We start from the raw sequence: 25,192 nt of genomic DNA, 5'->3' as shown, positions 1-25,192 counted from the left end.
TTTAAATAAATATTGTCTATTTCGGTTAACTAAGAAACCTTTTATGCCTTGATTTGCCAGACTAGACTAGACTAAACTTGCCTGGACTAGACTCTGATGTCTAAAATTACCATCTAGTCTTTCTTTTTTTAATCATGTAATTGTTTGATTTGTTACATATTTCTGTTTAACTTTAGAAAAACTATGTTTTTTGTGTCACCATCTGCTAACGGCTTTTTAAACTTGATTTGCTGAATAGTTTTAATACTCTTTGACTAGTGAGGCAAGTGAAAAACAAATTTACCTCATCTTTAAAACATGTTTAACAAAATGGCTGTATTTTGTCATTGCCATTGCTGTTTCAGCTTTTATAAAGAGCGATGACTAAAATAACATTTTATTTACTGTTTTTTAGCCCATGTACATATATTTTGAATAATTTAACTGCATAATAGGTACTCAATGAGTTTCACTTTTTCATTTGCTACTTGTTTACTAGTGCTTCAGTTCACCTTTAGTGTCAATGATCACATCCATTTAAAATTGATTAAACAATTTAACTTTGAATTTAACACTGGATATGACTAAGAGAGATAAGCTTTTAAATAGGAGTGTGAAGTCTTAATTTTGTGCTGTTTCTTATGTCAGTGGAATCACAATTTTGTGTTTCTTCTACGAACTGTAGAGATCTAGTGCTATATTGTGAAGGATTGCCACCACAGGGATAAAAAAGTTTTCCTGGCTTCTCATAACAGCTCAAAATTCTAAAATCCATGATTGTGAATTAACTGTATTTAGGTTCTTTCAGATATTAGTGTCTTGGACTTCAGAGTCTTAAGTTCCAGGGTGGTCATGTTCCTTGTTATTGACCACAGAGTTTGCCAGAGAGGAAAAGTTTTCATTAATATTTAGTTGTCAGATTATTCCATATAGAACTATTTTGCTAATATTATGACAGTTAAATTTCCATGCCCTCCATTTGTAACTCCTAACCCTTGGAGTAATGAGAAACTGTGAGAAAATGTTAGTATCAGGAGGTTTCAGTAGCCTTGCAGCTGGTTCAATAAATGTAGTTTCATCATTGGTGAAGAATAAAATAGTACCTCATAAAACTTCCTTGAAAAATGAATTGGAATTCCCTTAATAAAGAAGTAGTGTTATATGGATTGCAAACAAGCCCAGGAACTATAATCACAGAATAATTAGAGATTTTAAGATCCAAAATCAGGGTGAAATGTCATTTGGATACTATGGTTATTGGGGAACTATGCTTTTTTGGCCATCTTTATTAATGAGATGAAAAAACTGTAAAAAATGCAGATAAATAGGAGGTGCTGTAAGTATAAATGTAAGAGAAATAATTCAGATGGCCGGGCGCGGTGGCTCATGCCTGTAATCCCAGCACTTTAAGAGGCCGAGGCGGGTGGATCACCTGAGGTTGGGAGTTTGAGACCAACCATGACCAACATGGTGAAACCCCGTCTCTACCAAAAATACAAAATTAACCAGGTGTGGTGGCACATGCCTGTAATCCCAGCTACTAGGGAGGCTGAGGCAGGAGAATCACTTGAACCTGGGAGGCAGAGGTTGCGGTGAGCTGAGATTGTGCCATTGCACTCCAGCCTGAGTAGCAAGAGTGAAACTCCGTCTCAAAAAAAAAAAAGAGAGAAATAATTCAGAAAGAGGGGCTTAAGGATTAGATGCATAGAAAAGAGGTAATAAAAGTGAACTATTCTTTAAAAATAAAAATGAGAGACCTGTGGAAAGAAATAATACACCAAGCAGGGTGGCAAGCTATAAGGTTAAAGGAGACCTTAAAGGCAGGAAATTAAATGTGATCTGCAAAGTGATTTGGTTAAAACAAGCAACACAACAAAAAGGAGGAGAGCGTATTTGAGAGAGAAGCATGAGGTAATTTAGAAATTGTTTATACTAAAATATCATCACGTCAAAATTAGGACATTATTACCTTTCTCAGTATGTATGGATTTATTCAAAAATACTTGAATATATCTGGACACTAATGAGTGTCAGAAAAGTGGGGGGATTTCAAAGGAAAAAATTCATTAAAGATTACTGGAGGCACTGATATTCTGGAATGAGTAAGAAAAGTTATGCATTAATTAGACCAAAGGATAGAGTGAATTAATAATGGCATTTTATATTAGTGCATTGTTAAATCATATAACATTTATTGTCTACTACATGCCAGATGTATTAGATGTTTTATATGTCTGTATAACCTCATTTCATACTCATTTACCCTATGAGGAAACAGACTTACCGGATTGTTAACATTTATTCAAGGTCAAACAACTCCATGTAGCATAGCTAGAATTCCAACCCATGTCTGTATGACCAGTAGGCACACTCTTAGCCACTCTGTAACTAATCATTGTGTACTTATGTATGTGGGATATAGCTATCAACATGGGAAATTCATTGGGATATTAGCATAGTGGAGGTGTGTAATTTGTGATAAATGTTCAGAGGTTTCCAAACAAATGCAGTTTACCTTACTGTAAATGAAACTTAAAATTTTGCACTGGCCTTTGGCTTAATTCAGAGATCTGCCCATGGGGTTCTATTACTTTACTCTTTAACTTTGTTCGATCCTTCTTGGATCAGTCTTGCAATTCATGCTTGTCTTTTCCTGAATAACATCTATGTTTTGCCCTCTTTTGAATGCTACCTTAATATGCCAGCCTATTTCTACCTTTCTTGTGCAGGGTAGCATAATCTTTACTTTCCATTATACCCCAGTCCCACACCTTGTTGTCTGTTTATTTTAATACCTAAGATACTTATCCTCAGTTCCTAACTTACTTTATTCTGAAAGTTGTATATCCATAATTGTAGTGGTCTTAAATCTGTAAAACACATATGGATGGGAGACATAAAAATTGTAACTCTGGTATTTACTCTTATCTACTAATATTATAATAAACTCCATAAGAATAATCTGGTGAATGCTGCCAGAAATGTCAAATTAAAAAACCAAAAAGGATGAAAAGTTCAAAAGTCTGATTAAAAAAAAACTTACTGTTTTTAATATATATTAAAGAATTTCCAAGTAAGCTGGTACTTTTGAGCAAAAGCATCAAACTATCCCCTCCATAAGACCTGGGTCAAAATGAGTAGGAAATGAAAATAGAGGAAAACTCTTCTTAACAATAAAACTTATGTAAAGGGCTCCATCAACATTATACTCCCTGAGTAATATGTGTCATATAATTTATCCATGGAATCCCATTGTAAAAGTTTTTATTCCTCCTCCTCAGAAAACTATACAGCATTGCAGGAAAAATAGTAGAGAAGTTCTTGGAAGATCTGTGCTGTCACCCTGTGATTGGATAGAGTGAAGGATGGACAGCTAGCAGCTTCACTTGGAATTTACCTTGTTGCCATGGATTAATAATTATTGAAAGCAGATATGCTAGGGGCCGCAGAAAATGAAGCTCTATCTCCTGATGGTAATGAGGCTTACCTCTAAAGTGATAAGACACTTCTCCATGTGAATCAGCAATTCAAGGGAAGAATTCAGACTTAGTTACAAATTGTAACTGGAGGAAAAAGTCAGACCAGGCAGAATACTAGTAGTAGAAAGCCAGCCCCTGATTAGTAGATTAACCAAACCAAGAGAATAAACTAATATGAGGTTTATTTGCTGTGATTCTCCGTATCTCTAGTTCTTTTTTCTCTTCACAGACTTTAGAGTCTCTTAACTAGAAAAATGAAACTTATATATAACTACCCTTTCAAATTAAAATCTAAGAGGAAAATTTTAATAGCATCCTCTTGTAGGAAAAGAGGAGATTTAAGTAGGATCCATCAATCCTATGCTAGACCTAAAAACAAGAAGTTTCTAGGTCTTCCACAGGATGAAAAAACAAAATGAGACCTACCTATGAAACAATTCTACAGAGAAATAGGTGGAGGAAAATTTACCAGTAAGAGGCAGAAAAATGACAATTCTGTGTTTTTTTAATAGTAAAACTAAATTTTATAGATTCTGATTTGTGTTCTCAATAAAATTCAAGATTGGGTTTAATGAAGATGAAAGATTAGTTAAAATAATAAACTAATATATAAAGAGACCTAATTGAGAACAAGAGAGAACATTAGAAAATTTATAATGTTATACTATTTTTAAAATTCCCATTAGTAGCAAAGAGTGGAAGCCACACTAGAAAAAAAATCAGACAGATGGTGGAAGCACTTCGAATTTTTCTTTCAGAATGTAAAGGAAAAGATACAGGTGAAAATAAATGATGATATACATGGAGGACAGAAACAGATCCAATATACAGATACTGGTGGTTCCCAAAGAACCAAACTGAATAATCAAGCCTTTATTCATTTATCGGAACAGTAAAAGCAAGAGGCAAAAATAAGGCCCCAGTGTTTAATTTCTTCCCACAGAACTGCACCAGGCAAGAGTCAGGTGGATGTAATGAAGATGGTGGTGGTGGTGATGGTAGTGGTGGGTGGTGGGTGGTGGTGGTGGTGTTGGTGGTGATGGTGGAATCATTGCCAAGGAGGAGTTAGGGTAGAGAAAAGTGCCTCAGCCAATCGACCCTACCCCGCTTTAAGAAAGTTGGCGGAGGTGTCCTCTAAGGAAGAGGTACCTGGGGTAGGGAATGCAGATATGCATATGAGCATGGCACCAAGTCTGGTGTGAAGAGAGGGGTGATAGCACCATGAGGTTTGTCAAGCAAAGGTTTATAAATGCCTGTGATGAGGTATGAAAGATAAATGAGGTTCTGAAATGGAATGAAAACCTCATAAATTATTTTGAAGGAACTAGTTCATTTTTTAATAAAAGTTTTAAAAATTGCTCTAAAATCTTAAAGTATGCCATCAGAAATTAAAAGTAAAAGTATTTCGGTTTCTTCATTTTACATATGGAAGGTTTGATAAGTATTTTTTTCACTCTTGATATTAAAGAAAAATAACTTCTAGTAAAAGATGGGATTTATAACTTCCAAATTATGGTATAAAAGAGATTTCAAAGAAATTACTGTCCATATAGTGAAAGATAGAAACTAAGGAAAAACAAGGAATGTAAAAAATAAGATCTCATAGACAAGAAGAAACAAATGTAAGTTAAATACTCCTGATAAAAGGCAAAAATACTCAAATTTAGTCAAAATACAAAAGATGCACCTAAAAAGTTACTTTAAAACGATTTTTAAAGCAAAAAGTGAAGTAAGATGGAGAACTAACAATTATTCCACACACACACAAATTAAAATAAAGCAGGATGCAAAAGTATTTCAAGATGTAATTAATATAGGTCTCAGTCTATTTTCTGTTGGTATAACTGAATACCCAAGACTGGGTAATTTATAAAGAAAAGAAATTTACTTATTGTAGTTCAGGAGGCTGAGAAGTCCAAGGTGGAGGGCCTCTACCTAGCTGACTTCTGGTGAGGGTTGTGTGCTGTGTCACAGCATGATAGAGAAGCAGCAAGGCAAGCAGACATCCAAAGAAACATGCACTAGAGGCTGGGCTCACTTTATAACAACCTACTTTCTCTGAAATTAGTCCCCTTTCTGCTAGGGTGAGAACTCACTCCCATGAGATGGTATTAATCTACTGATGAGAGCAGAACCCCCGTGATTCAAACACCTGCCACTAAGACCTCACTTCCCAATGCTGCCATCTTGGGGATCAAGCCTCAACATGAGTTTTGATGGGGACAAACCATAGCAATATATTATACTTATTAAGTAAGATAACATGTCATTTTTAATTTAAAAAGCTATAATCCCTAATGAAGACGTAACTCTCAAGTACATATGCCTCACACTATGGCATCAAGATATATAAAGCAAACATTTGAGACACATAAGGAGAAATTAGCTGAAACACAATGGTAGAATAAAACCTCAAGAAGGCAAAAACAAAATAAGGGAAGTATCTGAGTGGTTTTCCTTTTGTGAATCATGCTTTTAAGTCTGAGAACTATTTGCTTAATTCTAGGTCCCAGTGATTTTCTCCTTTTATTTCCCTAAAACTTTTATTGCTTCATGTTTTATAGGTTTTGATCTATTTTGAGCTAACTTTTGTGTAAAATGGAAGGTTTAGGTCAAGATTCACTTTTTGCTCTTTTAAGATAAAATAAGATTTTAATTTTTGCCTGTTGAGATATAGATAGATAGATAGATAGATAGATAGATAGATAGATAGATAGATCTGCGTGTATGTGTTTGTGTGTGTGTGTTTTAAACAACAGTATATAGAATTGTTAAGGGTACAAAATATAGGCACCCTAAAACTGTAATTGGGAATACAGATTGGTAAAAACCAATATGATTCAACATTTGCAATTCTTAGGATTTCTTCAAAGATAAAAAAAAGATATGCCCCAAAATGTACTTAGAATAGTGTTGATTAAAGTCTTATTGCAACACTGGAAAACACTGGAAACAATCTAAATGTTCAGTATTAGGATGACTGATTAATAGAATAGAATACAAAAAGATTACAATTATATGTAGCCTTGTGAAAATGTGCATAAATTATTAAATAAAAAATAGGTTACAAAACAATATGTAAATGTTATTGATAAAGTGATATTTGTTTTTTCCTAAAAGTTCCAATAATGTTCAATGTTACCACTAAGAGTATTTTTATTGTGAGAGTTTATTGTAAAGCAGAGAATAGTTTCGGTGTTTAGTTGTGGTTACTATTTTGAGTTTTATTACCATCTTAATTAGTTTTTCTTTTACTGAACTTGAAAGTATTACAGTATTTCAAAGTTGTTTTTAGTGATGAGGAAAGCAGTTTTCTCCCAGCATACTGCATCTCTGACTTTGTAATGGAAGTTATTAAAACATATATTTATTTAAACACAAATACGTAATTACAATTATAAAATAGTCGTATCTATTCTTTGTTAGAGGTTTTTTAATCACTAGAACTTTAGGAAGGAAATAAAACATGAGAAAGTTGCTCTTGACTGCTGTTTTTAAGGGAAGTGAACCTAACACCTACCATTTGTTTCTTAGAAAGATGGCTTAAGGTTTATTATTTAAACTAACTACCATCATTACCTTTGCAAACACTCTCTTTATTTCGATGGAGTCATTTAGGCCCTCTTAACTACTGTAGCTAAGATTTTAGGTTGACTTTTATTGGAGCACTCAAGGAAAGATATTATGTAGAGGAAAAATTATTCATTGTTTTCAAGGCAAAATTGGTGGGACTAAGGAGCAATGGTGTCCAGAAGATGATCAAAACAAGGAAGATTTCAATAAATTAGATATGCCCAAAGTACTGGTCAGAGAAAGAGGATAGGTTTAAACATTTATTACCAGTGGGGGGCAAAAACAGTAGAAACACATGAAATAAACTCCTATTGTAAATACTAAGGAAAAACAACTATATAATTCCCTACTAAAACACCAGAATGGAAATAATAAAGATTAAAAAAGAAATTAAAGTGGGAGAAAATAGAAAAAAATATTAAACCTAACTAATAGAACGGGATTCTATGTGTATTTTTCAAAACAAAACAAAACAAAACAAAACAAAAGCAGTGGAAATAAATGAAGGCCAGAAACGAATGGGATTTGTTAATGGTTAATGGATTTGTTAATGGTTAATGGATTTGTTAATGGTCAACTCATTTTCCTCCTTTATCAGGGATTTCAGGAAAAGAAAGAGATGACCTGGTCAAATTCCTTTGCAATCATGCTAGTAACCAGACTTCCTTTTAAACACACTAATGAGACTTACTAGCAGAATGTTAATGAAGAGGCCTTATTTGTGAAATGCTTTTTAGATATACTTGGTCTTATTGTAAGTAAGCCTGAAATTTGTAGATTTTTGGAACATGGCTCACTGGAAAATGTATCAAAGCTATGTAATTTAGGGGTATAAAAGAGATATAACTGATTGTGTGTTATTTTACACACACCATTTAGAACATTATATGTTAAATCTCAACAAGAGGGCATATTAATTGGGGACAGGAGGAGAGTGTAAAGATTTGGGAGTGGCCTTGAGAGTCTCAGTCTTCTCCGTGCATTGCCTATTTCTTGTGATTGCCTTTATCTTTTAAAGTATTCGTAAAATTTGGTACTGTATATTTCTGATACCCATAAGCCTGATTTGACCATCTAACTCTTAATGTTATATCAGTTATCTTCAGGAGCTGGGTGGAAACAGGAAACATAGGAAGGTGATACTTAAGTATTTTGTGTATGTGTGTGTAGTTTTTTGGAACCATATTAATTGCTTTTATATTCATAATAAAGCAGATAAACTACATTACCCATGAATACCATAATCACATTGAAGGCAAAAAAATAGATTTTGCCATTATATTTTATTTTTGACTAATATTAGGAAACTTTCAAACAGAAAAGTTGAAGGAATTGTATAGTCTACACTACTTCAATTGACACTTTCTGATTTAATGTACACATACTCATCTACCCACCTAACCTATCCATTTGATCCATTTCAAAGTAGTAGACACCAAAAACTAATTCAGCATGCATATTCTTAACTAAAGTTCAATACTTTTTAGGTAAAAATTACCTTTTAGTTTTTTAGGTAAAGTTTTCAAGTAATTTTTGAAAATAGTGTTTTGTTTATAAACTCTCAGACCAAATACAAAAGGAATTGTAAGGAAATGTTGAACTGGTTAATAGGTTTTCCACAGTGGAATGAATCAGCAATGCAGAAACTGCCTCAGTGTATGCTATATTGAGCAAATAAGTAAATATAAATAATGAGAGCCAGGTTTCTCACTGTTGAAGTACCAGTTGAGTATCTCTAATTTGAAAATCTAAAACCTGAAATGCTCCAAAATCCAAAACTTTTTGAGTGCTGACATGACACTCAAAGGAAATACTCATTGGAGGCTTTCAGATTTCAGATTTCAGATTGGCATTCCTAAAAATGCAAATATTCCAAACTCGGAACAAAAATTGATATTTGTAACACTTCTGGTCCCAAGCATTTCGGATAAGGTATACTTAACCTGTGATTGTAGAGATGGTAAAGAGGAAAACTGGAATGAACCCTGTGATGTTGGATTAGAATTGGATCTATCAGTATAAACCTATGGTGTTGTTATATGTAAGTGTAGAAATATAGATATGAGTATGCACACATATGCATGTATTTCCTATCTCTTGTAGCCATTGAGAGGCCCTAGAAGCAATGACACTCTAACAGTAATGAGCAAGCCTAATACTCAGGTCTTAGTCTCAAATGCTATTCTCTACCAAAATGAGCCTTAGCTCCTCAGAGAAATGGCTGATTGCAAGGCCTGGGTTTGAAACTATAAAATAAGCCTGAAACACCTTGTTAATAGAAGAAAGTAAGAAAATACTTAAATAATGACGAGGACATGCCAAAAGGAACCAGCTTGAAGGGCTTATATTGACCAAATGTGAGTCAAGTTAAGCAACAAAATAACCTATAGTAACAGACTGTCTTAATTCATTTGTGCTGCTATAAAAATACACCTGAAGCTGGATAATATATAAATAATAGGCATTTATTTCTCACAGTTCCAAAGGTTGGGAAGTCCAGGGTCAAAATGTGAGCAGATTTTGTGTATGGGGGCTTCTGTCTGCTTCAAGATGGCACCATGCTGCTGCATCCTCCAGAGAGGGGATGAACACTCTGTCCTTACATGGCAGAAGTTGGAAGGGCAAAAGGGCTAACCTGTGTTTGAAGACTCTTTTATGAAGGCCTTAATCCCATTCACAAAGGAGGACCCCTCATGACCTAATTACTGCCTAAAGACTCCACTTCTTAATGCTATTGCATTGGGAATTAAGTTTCAACATGAATTTTGGAGGAGACACAAACATTCAAACCCACATTATAACCCACATTGAATAATAGGATACCTGAGCGTCTAGTGTTATAAACAATGGAGAAGTTCTTCCTTATAGGGGACCACAAGTAATAAATGTAGATGGTATGATAGAAAATCACCATTTGGCAAATTTGTAATTGATTCAGGGAAGAATCATCAGCAGATACTAAAATTAGTGGGGTAAAGTTTGATGTGAAACTAGACATTTACATAGTTTCAAAATATCTCCCCACAAAAATGCTGATTAATTAAAAGGGAAAAATAAAGAAACCTTGTAGACACTAACTTAACCAAGTGATGAACATTAACTTTACCAGTAATGGAACAAACCAATTATCACATATACAACATTATGTCTACAGTATTTCTGCCAAAAAAAAAGAAAAATCTCAATGATTAGGAAACATCAGACAAACTCAAATGGAGGAACATTCTACAAAATTATTTTCAAAAATGGAAGACAAACAGACTGAAGAACTATTCCAGATTAAAAGAGACATGATGGCCAAATAGCAACCTGTGACCACAAGGTTTTGGGACTTTGTTTTTGCTGCTATGCAGATTTTTTAAAAAAACAAATACTGAAATATGAGGTCTATAGGTTAGATGATAGGGCAATAGTAATTTTCTGATTTTGATCATTATACTTTGGTTGTGTAAGAGAGTATCTTTCTAATGAAATATACAATTTAGTGTTTAGGAATAAAGGGCCATCCTGTGGGCAGTTTACTCTCAAATGATTCTGAAGTAAATGTGTATGTGTATGTGTGGAGAGAAAGAGAGGTGGCAGGGGGAGAGACAGAGAAGATAATAAAGCAAATTCAGTAAAATGTTAACAAGTAGAGAATCTGGGTAAAGGGTATATGGGAGCTCTTAGTACTAGTTTTACAACTTTTTTGTAAGTCTGAAATTCTATCAAAATAAAATTTATCTAAGAAAAGGTGAATGAATTCAAAACCAGATAGTAAATAAATGAAACAAAACTGGCAAAATGTCAATGTGTTTTAAAGTTGGGCAATAGGTACATGGAGATTCATTGCATTATTTTGTCTACTTGATGTATGCTTGTAAACTTCCACAATAGACATTTAAAAGGGAATTAATCTACAGTGATCTCTTCATTGATAATGTAGATTTACTTTCTCCTTAAATGCTCTTGCTTATTTTGGGCATGTAAGAATGGATCATGTTGAAAGAAACTAAAGAAGACCTAAATAAATGGTAAGACACCTCATGTTCCATAGATTGGAAGACAATATTATTAAGATGAAAATACCCCCAAATTTATATATAGATTCAACTCAAACTTTAGCAAAATCCCATCTAACTTCTTTGCAGAAACTGACAAGCTGATTCTAAAATTCATGTGGAAATTCAGGGGACCCAGAATAGCCAAAAAGGTCTTGAAAAGATGAACAAAGTTGAAGGACTCACCTTTCTTGACTTCAGAACGTACTACATTGCTACAGTAATCAAGTTGGTGCAGTACTGGAGTTGGGGATCAAGATCAGTAGAATAGAATTGAGAGTGTAGAAATAAACCATATATTTATGACCAGTTGATTTTGGCAAGGGTGCCAAGGCAATTAAATAAGAAAAGAATAATCTTTTCAACAATGCTGATATAGCGACATATCCATATGAAAAAGAATGAAGTTGGACCCCTACCTCACACCATATACAAAATTACCTCAGAATGGATCAAAGACCTAAATGTAAGAATTAAAACTATAATACCCTTAGAAGAAAATAAATCTTCATGACCTTGGGTTAAGCAGTGTTTTCTTAAAATATGACCCCAAAAGCATGAGCAACAAAAGAAAAATAGATAAATTGGACTTGGTCAAAATTATTTTTTGTGCTTTAAAAAAGAAAAGAGACAAACCACAGAATGAGAGAACATTTTTGCAAATCATATATCTGATAATAGACTTGTATCTAGATGATAAAGGACCATTACAACTCAGTAATAAAAAAAGACAACTCAATTTTTAAAAAGGGGCAATGGATCTGAATAAACATTTCTCCAAAGAAAATATACAAATAGCCAATAAACACGTGAAAAGATTTCCAACACCATTAGCTATCAGGGAAATGCAAATTACAACCACAGTGAGATACCACTACACAACCGCTATGATACCTTTTTTCAATTAAAAAAAAAAGATAGATAATATTAAATGTTAAATGTTGGTGAGGATGTGAAGAAAGTGGAACCTTCATACACTGCTAATGGGAATGTGAAATGTACAACTAATTTGGAAAAGTCTGGCAGTTCCTAAGTAAGTTAAACATATAAATTATTATATGACACAGCAATTCCACTCTTAGGTATACACCTAAGAGAAATGGAAATACATGTTAGCACAAAAATTGGTTCACAAATGTTCATGGTAGCATTATTTATAATAGCCCCAAAGTGGAAACAACCCAATGTCTATCAGCTGATGAATGGTGTATGCATACAGTGGAATATTGTGCTGCAATAAAAAGAAGTGAAGTACTGGTACAACGTGGATGAAGCTTGAAAACCTTTTGCTATGTGAAGAAGTCAGTCACGAAAGACCACATATTGTATGATACCATTTAATATGAATGTACAAAATAGGCAAATCTGTGGAGACAGAAAATAGATTTGTGATTGTCTAGGGCTGAAGGGAGGTGTCAAGTGTGTATGTGTGGTCAGAGTGGGAGGGATGATGGCTTAGGTGGGGTTTTATTTTGGGGTAAAGACAGTGTTCTTAATTGCTTGTATGGGTGGATGCGCAAGTTTGAATCTACCAAAAACCATTGAATTGTATACTTTTAATGAATGAATTATATGGTATATGAATTATATCTCAATAAAGCTGTTTTTTAACAAAAATCTGATCATTCTTTTATAAGATAACAAGGTCAATGAGAAAAGAGCTGTATATAGAAAGTATTATTAGTGTAATTTGGAGTGTTTTCAGCTTGCATTTCAATAGTTGCTGTCATTAGAAACTGCTTTTGAAATGTTTGTTCTCAAAAGCAACTTTCATGTTGTGGATAAACAAAAGTACGTGAAACAAAAGTACATTCATTCTGCATTCAGTTGTACCAATCCACAGTGTAGCCATAGATGTTAGAACCATTTAGCATGTAAAGTAGAGATATGTAGCTAGAATTGTCTGTAAGATGAAGTCTTACTAAGGAAAGGAAGCTACTTTGGGAAGTATGATTGATTGACAGAACTGAGATAGTACTGACTGGTAACTGATTATTATTAGTGTCATGTGGATAACTGTTTTTTCATCAGTTTTTAGAGACAGAATTATTGTCTTCTGTCACTTATCTCAAAATCTCAGTTAAAAATTGATTCACAGAGAGTGAGGAAGAAGAAAGTTACATGTAAACTTGTAAGATTTATTTACATTAAATTTTTTACTTGGCCTACCCAAGTAAGAAAGTTGCATAAAAGTTAATCTAGTGGTTTTGTTAAGAACTAGTTAATGTAGTGGTTTTGTGATGAGTAGCTTGAAAATGAAGATTTTTAATATAACAAATTATTTCTAGGCTTGAGCTTTATATTGTTCCTAATGGGAAAAATATAATTTGAGCAAAGGTTTTCACTTATAATAAAAGTAACATTTTTTTCCTCTTGAATTTTAACAATCAGAAGGAAAAATCCAAAAAACAAAGTATTATGTTCTGTAAAATAATCATTTGTGACTTTAAGGTTGAAGAAGATAACAATAGTGGAAGTTTAAATGCAAACACTATTAATGGTATCTTAGATAGTGTTACTGTATTGAAGTTATGTTTCCATTAAATTGAATCAAATGCAAAATAGCTTTATTTTTATCTACATGATCCTAAATAACAATTGTATTTTTTTCACTCAGTTGTGAAATTATATGGACATAGTTATAATGCAGATGAGTTCTACAAAAATTTCTACTATTAGAGTTCAGAAAGTTTTTCATTACTATTACTGATGTTTAAAGACAAGTAGGACAGACTAATGGGTTGAAATGTGAGCTTTTCAAAATAGTATAAAATTACTAATTGCTGTGGTTTTGAGTGTTTTTTGCCTTTCCCTTTCCCAAGGCCATTATAAGGATTTCACTTGATTTCTTCCCTGCTCTTAACTTTTGAAAAGCTTTAAGCTAGAAGTAATTTGGGGATTCTATGCAACCTGATGGGGAGGAAACTAAAGGTGAAGTAGTTTTTTCGGGAGTTTTGTGGAGAGGGAATGTGGAGAAACGGGACTGAAGAAAGTACATAGGAGAAGAAAGAAGGATTTTTAAAAGTATTGTTCAAGAAATAAAATTAAATAACTTATTTTGAAATTAATTTTTGATTGCCTTTGAGTTCCTCTGGCTACAATGCAGGTTGAGATGAGACAACATGGGTCAAAGATTTAATGAAGTTGGGAATTGTCAAAAGGTTTGTATCAATGACTGTTATGGAAATGTGGGGGAGGAGAGAACAATCTAATCTGGAAATGGAAAGTATTGCCACAAGGTGACATTCACTGTTGTTTTTTTGTTGAACATTTTATTATGTTAGGGAACAAGTTAAGTAGTTGATTTATGGCCTAACATTTTTTCTTATTTGAATAACAATTTTTTTCTCCTTTGAGGCATTGAACATTATGTTGGCCTGGGGAAAGGGAATGTAGAAAAAAATGGAGTAAAATTTGATTCTAGTATCTCTTTCCTATATATAAAACAAACTTGGCATGTCTGTATTTTCTTTTTGTCCTATGATCCGTCAAATCCTGCTCTATACTGTCAGCGAAATTGTTAGCATTTTCTCTAAGTGGAAGTGTAGAGATAATCTTTAAAGTAACTAGGTGTCATATAAATTCTTCAGGATTTTAATATCAATCACTATGGCAATCATCTTTTTTCTTTTAGCCTTATTTGTTGTTTCAGCTCTCAAAATTAAATTCAAGATTCCACAGATAAAAGATTTTTAGAGTTATCCTTGAGATAGCAACTTGTAAGTGAATGGTCTTCAGTATTATTTGTATATGTAGTAAAACCATTACATGCTGTTTCTCTATATAATGCTTCCAAAATGAAAGAGGAGGGGGAATTTTTATAGACTGTTACTTCTAGGCCATGGACTTTTAAAGAAATATTTCCTTCATTTGGATGGACCCTTTCATTATCAACATTTCTATGAAATTATCTGGCTTAAAACATCTGATATTACTTTAGAGCAAAATTGATTGGTCATGTAGAAAAATAGGCTCTTGAGGCTTTTTAGAGGGATCCTAACTGTATAAAACTAACATGTCATAGATTAGAAAACTAGAGTGTCAGTGTTTTTGTGTTCACTCTGTGAAAACAAATTGGAAAAGTAAATGGAAAATGTAAAGATGATAAGGACTAAGTCATCTCTACTTTTTATTGGTAATATGACCTTATAAACGTTCTTTACTACCATTAAAACTCAAATTACTTCATGAACAAAATGAAATCTCAGATTCACTAATGAAGTGATTTCAGAAATATGTACATAGCTAAAGACCTTGCAAACTGGAAAATCCATTAATTGGAAATTAACTTCCTGTGCATTGTTTTCTTGCAGGGAACAAATCACAAGACAGTGGCATAGCAGAGATGGAAGAACTTCCTGTACCACATAACATCAAAATAAGCAATATAACGTGTGACTCATTCAAGATTTCATGGGAAATGGATTCAAAATCAAAGGATCGCATTACACACTATTTTATTGACCTCAACAAGAAAGAGAACAAGAACTCCAATAAATTTAAACACAAGGTAAAGTCTAACAAATACTCATGCTCATTTGCATCTTAAAACTTTCTAAGTATGAGGACATTTTAAAAGAACGAGTAATATTCTATTAATGGCTTATGTGATGTATTTGACTTGGGAAAAAATAAAAATTATATGTAACTTTAAAACCCTATCATTCTAATAAGTTTTGTAAGAAAATGAAATGCCATGCTTATTGTTAGAAGATAATTTTCAAAAAAAGGTAAAATCATGACTATCATCTAGATGTAAAAATTAATTTACGTTAAAGATTTTATTTAACTCATTAATGAGGAAACCGATGAGGTGTTATAACCAGTTCAAAGGGTAATCCAAAGAAAAGACTCATTTGTAGATCCAGGTATAAACTGGTATGGAAGTCCTGATAGGAGGGGTGAAGAGGAGGGTTGTCCTCCACTGAACATAATTTATTTGTATGTATTTAGACAAGAAAAACTGAATTGTTATTAGTTTCTACAAATTACAGAATTGTAAAATGGCTTCCATAACAGAGACTGATAGCCAGAAGAGGGTGCTATAGGCAATGCATAGTTTTCCCCTGAAGCACACATTTTTTTCCTTTAACTGCCAAACAAGGAATCTGATGCAATTTATAAACTTCAAGGTATTTTAAAAACATTTTAGGGCTAAAAATTGCTTTAGATAGTCTGCTGTCTTTTGCTTTTTGTTTTTTGTTTTGATAATGAAAATTTTTGTCTTTTGCTTTTTAGTTTTGAGAATGAAAATTATTAACTTTTAAATGTTTTTAGACATATAACACTTCTCTGATATTTATTCACATATCATATATCTTTTCTGATATAGCTCTCTCTCCAGAAGTATCTATAGAGAAAATAACAGTTATCTGCTTTAAGCATTCTTTCTTATGTTGCAGTGTTTTCACCAATGATGAAAATCAGTATCAATACCTTAATATTGATATCAAGTTTTAACTTGGTAGATACTTTGGAACTTTCTTATCTTACCTAGAAATATTGCTTTTATTAGATGTGCAATTATATATACTAAAGATAAGTGAGGATCATACATACTACAGATAAGTGTGAAAGAGGGAGCAAGATTGAGCAGTCATTATTTTTTCTGAGTTCCAATTCTGATTATGCTTTCTAGTGATGGATATTCTCTTTGTTGACATTTGCCTTGTTTATATGGCTTTGAAATCTTAAATTTCAAATATTAAATGATGAATTGTTCAAGATTTGACCCTTTTTCTTCACTCTCCACTTGGAATACCATATCCTTGGAAAGACACATAGAGTCTATACTTGAATGAAAGTGAAGGCCGGGCGCGGTGGCTCAAGTCTGTAATCCCAGCACTTTGGGAGGCCGAGACGGGCGGATCACGAGGTCAGGAGATCGAGACCATCCTGGCTAACACAGTGAAACCCCGTCTCTACTAAAAAATACAAAAAAACTAGCTGGGCGAGGTGACAGGCGCCTGTAGTCCCAGCTACTCCGGAGGCTGAGGCAGGAGAATGGCGTGAACCCGGGAGGCGGAGCTTGCAGTGAGCTGAGGTCTGGCCACTGCACTCCAGCGTGGGCGACAGATCAAGACTCTGTCTCAAAAAAAGAAAAAAAAAAAAAAAAGAAAGTGAAGTAAAAATTTGTATTTTTAGTGTTTTCTCCTTTAACATGTAAAATATCAAGTAATGGGCAGCTTTAGTAAAATTATTGGATAGTATAAGTTAACCAAATATAATATTTTAATACTATTGAACTTTATCTTTTATGCCTCTGTTTTTTAAAGTTTTGTCATTTAGTATGAGAATGCTGCATTTTGAGGAGCATATAGTGTACAGAAAGAAACACCATATTAGAAATCAAGAAAACTGGAATCCAAGTACATTTATGTTATTAACAAGCTGTATGACCTCAAGCTTGTCTCTTGATAAAGTTAGTTCTTAGTTTTTTGCATATGGCAAATAAGAGATTTAAATATAATAATTGTTAAGTATCTTTAAGCAGAAAATTCTATTGTCAGTCAGGAATTTAATAAATTCTTCTCCATTGTTTACAGTTGATTAAAGTTATACTACTAAATTAACTTCCTCCTTTCCCCTCCTTCCTTCCCTCCCTCTTTCCCTTGTGCCTTCCCTCCTTCTCTCTTCCCTCCTTCCTCTCTTCTCCCTTTTCTTCCTTCTTCACTTCCTTCCTCCCTCTCTGTCTCCTCTCATTTTTCTCTCTCTCTTCCTTCTTTCATTCCTAGGATGTTCCCACAAAATTGGTGGCAAAAGCTGTTCCCTTGCCTATGACTGTCCGTGGACACTGGTTTTTAAGTCCAAGAACTGAATATACGGTAGCAGTGCAGACTGCCTCAAAACAAGTTGATGGTGATTATGTTGTGTCTGAATGGAGTGAAATTATAGAATTCTGCACTGCAGGTAAGAGAACTAGGTACAAATACAGAAAAAAAGTTAATTGATCTGGGAAAGCTAATTATAGAAAAATATTTCTTTTTTGTAATTGCAAGGTGATATATATGACATTGGTCATTTTTTGCACTGTCAGTAGCATTGTGTAACAGAATAAACAATGTTGTATTGATTGGAGGAAGCTGAAGTTCTCAGAAAAATCTGAGTAATGGCTTCAAATCACTTTTTTTCTATATCCATAGTTTGATTTTTTCAAGATGAAAACTGTGCAAATAAAAAAGGTATGCAGTTTGAAAATATACTCAGCATATTTTTTAGCTTCATTTTGAGAGAGGACAGAGCTTTCTTCTTCTTTTTTTTTTTTTTTTTTTTTTTTTCCTTTTTCATTTTCACCAATACTGAAAGGCAGAAACTACAAAAATCCTTTTCTAATTCAGGTGAATGGAGGCAGATCTCAGTGACTGTCCCTAGCAGAAATGTTACTAGATTTTTCACTGGAGTACTAAAAGACCTTAAGAAAATCTGCATCTAAACTAGTGTCCTGTATACATATGTGTGTCTTTCCTTCACTAGAAAGTACCTCAAAGCCATTGTTTTGGGAGGTTTGATGTGGAACTGAACCTTAATATTCCATTAGATTGGAAACATTATCATTCATCTCAGTCATGTATCTATTGTTTACTCATTCATTCAAGAAACAGTCATTTATTGAGCACTTCAGTGTTAATGGGATACAAAGATATCTCTGCCTGAGTACTCCTGTCATCCTTTCCTTTTGTCTTTTAGAAAGAAACTTTGTTTCCTCCTGTTCATCAAGATGACTGTTTCCTATAAAAAATTATAGAGAGAGGCTGAATCTACAAGGAGCTTAACCTGTTCAAAGCTCTTGTTTATCAGAGTAATCTACAGACTTTTCACATAAGCTTTATCAATAACCTCGACTCTAAGTTTTGATAAAGCTATTTTATATAAGTTGACTTTTAATCTGAACATTGAATTCATTCAACATTAATTAAGCCCATACTGTGAGCTAGGCACTGTACAATGTATTGGTAATAAAATAAAATAGAATGCTACAGGCTAAGCTACTTCTTTTCTAGTCTATGACAGCGTTTAAAACCTTGTGCTTATCCCAATCTCAAAATGCTAATACTTACCATAATAAATCATTATTGTACATATATTTATCTCTTCTCTTAGATTATCAGTTCTTTGCAAGGAATAGTAATATCTTTTTTTATCTTTTAACTTGATCATCTAATTTTGCATAGTACCTTTTACATCGTATATTCTAATCTCAGTAACTGTTTATTGAGCCAATGAAGCAATTTAACTAGGTTGCTTCTGTTTGGAAATTGTTACTAATCTTTACAGGCCAAAATATTTCCCTAGTTTCTGGTATAGGAGTTAGACAGCAATTCTCAAACAACTTTCAAAACAAAAAGTGGGTTAAAAAAAATCAGATTACTTTGACAGATGCTTTAGAGTTTCAAGCATGTTGTGTACCCAAGTCTTATGTACTCATTACTATTTTTGCTGTCCAACTTTTCTATTGGTTGCGGATTATAAGCTTCTTTTATTCAGTTTATCAACTGGTTGAAGAAAAGCTAGTATGGTGCTAATGGATATTACTTGGATTATGAAAAGTTATTTAACTTAATTGTTTCAGTATCTCTAATTGCAAAAAATGGAAAAATGCAGGCAAAGGTATTCTAAGAAACAACCATAAACCATAACAAAAATGTTTTGTAGAAAGAAAAATGTGCCACACAGACAATGAATATTTTCTTTTTTAAATGGAATTTCCTATTTATTAAGTTGAATTCCCTATAGATGAATTTTAATAATCTTCAATTTATTAAGTATATAGTTGGTACTTTTGGTGCAAAATTTTTAATAACAAACTTTTTTGGTTTTTTTCCAGACTATTCAAAAGTTCATCTAACACAATTGTTGGAGAAGGCTGAAGTGATTGCAGGACGCATGCTTAAGTTTTCTGTTTTTTATCGTAATCAGCACAAAGAATATTTTGACTATGTTCGGTAAGATTCAAAATATATAGTGATTTGTTTTACTAAATATAGTTTCAAATTTTAGGCTCAGGTTTCCCTTGATTCTAGTTCTGTCAAATAGCAGTGCTAGATTTCTTTTCAAAATAACTATACGGAATTTTATTTTCCAGAAAAATTAAGTAGAAAAGATCATGAGATTTTTTTCTATTTCACTTAGATTCCTTTCCATAATCATTTGTGATACTAGTTCCTGCCCATTTGACTAGAGGATCTTAAACCTGTGGTATTTAGATTGATGAGCATTTCATGTACACACTCATCCTGCTGTCTACTTCATACTGACTACTAATTTTTTCCTCTTCTTGTGGGTCTTTTTAAGACATTGAAAACGAGAGGATAAAAGAGTGACTGTTTCATGAAATATTATGGTGAATCAGGTGGGATTCGCAGACTTCTACCTAAGTAGATGTCTTTTAGCTGTTGTATTTTTTCAGGCTGCTGATAAAATACACCCAAGATTGGGTAATTTACAAAAGAAAGAAGTTTATTGGACTTACAGTTCCACATGGCTGGAGAGGCCTCACAATCATGGTGGAAGGCAAGGAGAAGCAAGTCACACCTTACATGGATAGCAGCAGGCAAAAAGAGAGCTTGTGCAGGGAAACTCCTCCCCTTTTTAAAACCATCAGCTCTCATGAGACTCATTCACTATCATGAGAACAGCACAGGAAAGATCCCCCCTCCCCATAATTCAATCAACTCCCACCGGGTTCCTCCCATGACATGTGGGAATTGTGGGAGTTACAAGTCAAGATGAGATTTAGGTGGGGACACAGCCAAAACATACCAGCTGTTATCTTGAATTAGTTATCATGAGGATAATCTCCTTTGTTTACTTTTAAATTCTAGTGATTTTACTAAAATTTCTAAGATAGCCTACGTATATCCCTGGAAACAGTTCCTGAGAAGTTAAAAGAACCCTATCCTGCAGGTAGTTTTTATACTTACAGCACTTTCATGTTTGTAGAAGAAAATTTGAAGAGAATAAATAGCCCAGATGTGTGTTTTGTGTTTTAAAAGCCTTAGTGAGACTAAGGCTTTTAAAATGGCAAATGCTATATAGGTTGTAAAACTTCTTACATAGCATTCCCTATAATTTATCATTTTAAAAGCCTCACTTCAGACTCTAAAGGATTCTTAAGTTGACAGGACTATGTATGAAAAGTATTTAGGAAACTTTGTTGTTCTTTGTATTTGTTTCTTTCATACTTCTCTAGTTTCTCTTAAATGAAGATCATGGTTCCAGATTTAAATCAGCTTCAAGCTGTGGAAAATGCAACAGGAATGAGAGAGAGAAGAACACACATAGGCATCTGTGTTCTTCAAATTAAGTACTTAGCAATAGAATATATTTTTATATATTTTGATGGCGAAAAAAATATTCCTGCCATTTGTTTGAATATCTTATAAATACAGAGTTTAGTCCTTCATTTTCTCTATTGGTATTTACTCTAGAGTCTATATAATTCCTGGTAGATACCATTCACCTAATTTAGAGTGTACAGACTGATACATATAACATAAATTATTGTGCTTGTCAGTTGTGGATTGACAATGACCATATAGACTCAGCAAGGAAGGTGTTTCTTTATACAGATGCTCCTTGACTTACGGTGGGGTTATGTCCCATTAAACGCATTGTAAGTTGAAAATGCATTTAATACACCTAACCTACAAAACATCATAGCTTAGCCTAGCCTCCTTAAACACTTTCAGATCACATTAGCCCACAGTTGGGCAAAATTATCTAACAGAAAGCCTATTTTATTAAAAAAAAAAAAGTGTTGAAAAGATCAACATTCAAAGTACAGTTTCTACTGAATATGCATCATTTTCACACCATCATAAAGTCAAACAATTGTAAACCAAACCATCATAAGTCAGGAACTGTCTGTATTTGTTATGTATAAAATTTGAAAACAAAAAAAAACCCTCCATATTTCTGTTGTCTTTGGTAAGAAATACATCAAAAGAATAATTACATCTTGGATTTTAGGTTTATATTCCTAGTACATTGCCAACATCTATTTTAGGTGGCCACTGGAGGGCAGTATTTCTCTGTGATTTTTCTCTGTCCCTTGAATGGGAACTGGCCTTTGTTTTTAGGGCCTTTAATGATCTAAAGTTTGCTTCATCTGTTTTCAAAAATGCTTCCAAGAATAAAAAAAAAATAAAAATAAAGACAGAGTGCCTAGAAAATGGATAATTATTGTGTATATTGCATGATTTTACTCCCAGCTACCAGTATGAAAGCTGTGTTTACTAACAAGAAAATTTACCTTTGTTAAGTTTTCCATAATGATAGTTATAAAATCCATGTAAAATATGTCTTGGTGCAGTACATATAAATAAATATACTTTCCACAGTGTGGTATAATTTTTCGACATTGCTTTTTTAAGAAGCCTTATTAAAAAGTAGTAGACATTGATTTCATGGATGTTGATTTTTTTTGTCATTAACTCTAATTAAGACACATTTCCTTGATTAAAATCCATTTTAAATATCATCTTGTTATTCAGAATGCTTGAACAGAAAGGAAAATTTAAATTACTGGATAAACTTTCCAAAGTTTATAATCCATTTTAAATTATGAAAAACTGGATAAATTCTTATTCAGTCCATAAGGAATGAACTCATTTTGACCTCTTCCTCTAGAAATGAATTCCTAAATGAACATTGCTTTCCCATACTCCAAATGAAAACACCACTTTCTCTCTTACCCCTTGTTCATATTCACTAGGTAGCCTAATTGTCCTTAAAATACTCCTTTTATATCTGAAGGGTTTCAGGAATTCACTGAGATTGGTAGACATGTGTGGGAATTCCTCTACCTCTGGTGTCAAATTGTATATCCTCAAAGTGCAGGTCCTAGTACACATTTTCTGTTTATATATATGTTGCTGTTATTATTTCATGTAATTGCACTTAGAGATCCATGTAGGACACATATATAGATATTTGGATTTTGTTAATGAGAATGTAACCAAGAAGAGACATTTTGAACAGGGAAAGGATGGAGTAAATACTCTTTTCCCTATTTCTCCCATATTTATCTATTGTTTACTCATTCATTCAAGAAACAGATTATTGAGCACTTCAGTGTTAATGGGATACAAAGATGTCTCTTTTGTCTGTGCCAATGAGCACAGACAAAAAAGAAACAAAGAACACCAGAAAGTCTGTTCTCTTTACCCACAGGATCAGGAAAGAGACTGAGATGTCTTGGAATACAGAAACCTTTTAGACAATAACCACCATACCCCAGGCAAACAGTATAGAAAAAAAACCAAAAAAACTGTAGTCCCTCATGTACCAGCCAACGCTAAGTGGGGAACCTAGACCGCTATCCTTTTACATCTATAAGAGGACATCCTTCTCCCTCCATCCTCTGCTAGGGTGGTATCAGAGAAGCCTGAATAGGGAACCCAGACTTTCCACCACTGCCCAAAGAAAACGAGGCTTGTCCTCATAGTATGTGAAGCCACATGTCAAGTAGTAATGAGACACCCCTTCTCTCTCTGACCTAGACTATGTTAACATAGGCCTAGTGGAAGCCTAAACTCCTACCTCCTCCAAGTAGTAACTGACCCCCCTCCCTACCCTGTGTCACTGGAGACTGAGTAGGAAACCTGGACTTCTATCCCCATCTGACATCAATGAAGTGACTACCCCATACTCTTCACCCACTGGTAGATAGTCAAGAGGAGTCCTGCTAAAATACTAGATTTAAATCTGATCCAAAATATAATCACATAAAACTTAAAATGCCCAGGATACAAATGGAACTCATGTATCACACCAAGAACCAGGAAAATCTTAACCTGAATGAGAAAAGATGATCAAAGATACCAAAACCAAAATAATGCAGATCTTGGAATTATCTGACAAAAATATTTAAGCAGCCACCATAAAAATAGTTCAACAAGCACACACTAACACACTTAAAACAGATAAAAACAGAAGCAGCAAAGAAATAGAAGATACAAAGAATTAAATGAAAATTTTGGAACATAAAAACACAGTAAGTGAAGTCAAAAGCTGAATAGACTCCATGGATTCCACAGCAGATTCAAGAGGACAAAGAGAAAAAAATAGTAAACTTGAAGATAGAATAGAAATTACCCAAATTGAACAACAGAGATAAAACTCACTGAAAAAAAAAATATCAGTCTTATGGACATGTGAGACTATAGCAGAGCTAATATTCATGATGTTAAAGTCAAGAAGGAAAGGAGAAAGAGGGTGGGGCTGAAAAAGTATTCATAGAAATAATAGCCAAAATGTTCCCAAATTTGCCAAATAACATAAACATACAGATTCAAGCTGAGAAAACCCTAAATGGGATAAACCCAAAGAAATCCATGCCAAGATACATTACAAACTGAAAACTGCAGGCCAAAGCGGGGGTGGGGGGGGAACATTGAAAGTGGTGAGATATAAGACACCACTATATAAGGAAAAATAAAACAATTTGAATGACATCATCATCAGAAACTACCTAGACCAAAAGAAAGTGACATAATATTTTCAAATGCTGAAAGAGCACTGTCAACTGAGAATCCTATATCCAGTGAAAATATCCTTCAATAATAAAAGGGAATTAAGATATGCTCAGATGAAGTAAAACTAAGGGGATTTGTCAACAGCATATCTATCCTAAAAGAAGTTTCTGAAACAGGAAGGAAGGAAATAATAAAAGAAGGAATCTTGGAACATCAGAAAGAAAAAAAGAACAGTACAAGTAAAAGTATAGGTCACATCCAGGATAACACACTACATTTATTTGTTGTATTTCCGTATTCTCTTAACTGTGACAATTTTTTGGTCTTTCCTTGAATTTGCATTTTTAATAAACTCCCTAGGTGGTTTTCAGGTGATAGAATTTGAGACCCATTGCTGCTAAATTCAGAGGCTGATCCAGGCATTTCACTGACCCATAAACTCTTTAAGAAGCACGTTGACTGGGGGAACTTTCCCTTACTTGAGTAGTAGCTTGAACTTTGCTTCCCAAGTCATGCTGGTCAGGGACCCAGAAAAAAAAAAAAGGCACACTTGGGGAATTCTGGAGAGAATTTAACAAAACTACCCCTCATAGAGGTGTAGTCAGGGTTAAGGTAACAAACAGGGGATGCTAAAGTAACCAAGAAC

The 25,192-nt window shown here is 33.6% G+C and overlaps 1 protein-coding gene across 2 annotated transcripts in view; it reads left to right on the top strand.

The window, feature by feature from the left end:
• The window catches only part of PHYHIPL (phytanoyl-CoA 2-hydroxylase interacting protein like), a 62,705-nt gene that overhangs the window by 35,018 nt on the left and 2,495 nt on the right, over positions 1-25,192 (top strand). For both annotated transcript variants that reach the window (XM_005565798.5, XM_045361159.3), the window contains exons 2-4: positions 15,385-15,581; positions 17,806-17,980; positions 19,896-20,013. In XM_005565798.5, coding sequence (XP_005565855.1) covers positions 15,385-15,581; positions 17,806-17,980; positions 19,896-20,013 — 490 coding nt within the window. The remainder of the gene's footprint in view (positions 1-15,384; positions 15,582-17,805; positions 17,981-19,895; positions 20,014-25,192) is intronic.

Source organism: Macaca fascicularis, chromosome 9, assembly GCF_037993035.2.
Source record: "Macaca fascicularis isolate 582-1 chromosome 9, T2T-MFA8v1.1".
Taxonomy (NCBI): Eukaryota; Metazoa; Chordata; class Mammalia; order Primates; family Cercopithecidae; genus Macaca; species Macaca fascicularis.
This window is presented reverse-complemented; position numbering and strand designations above follow the sequence as displayed.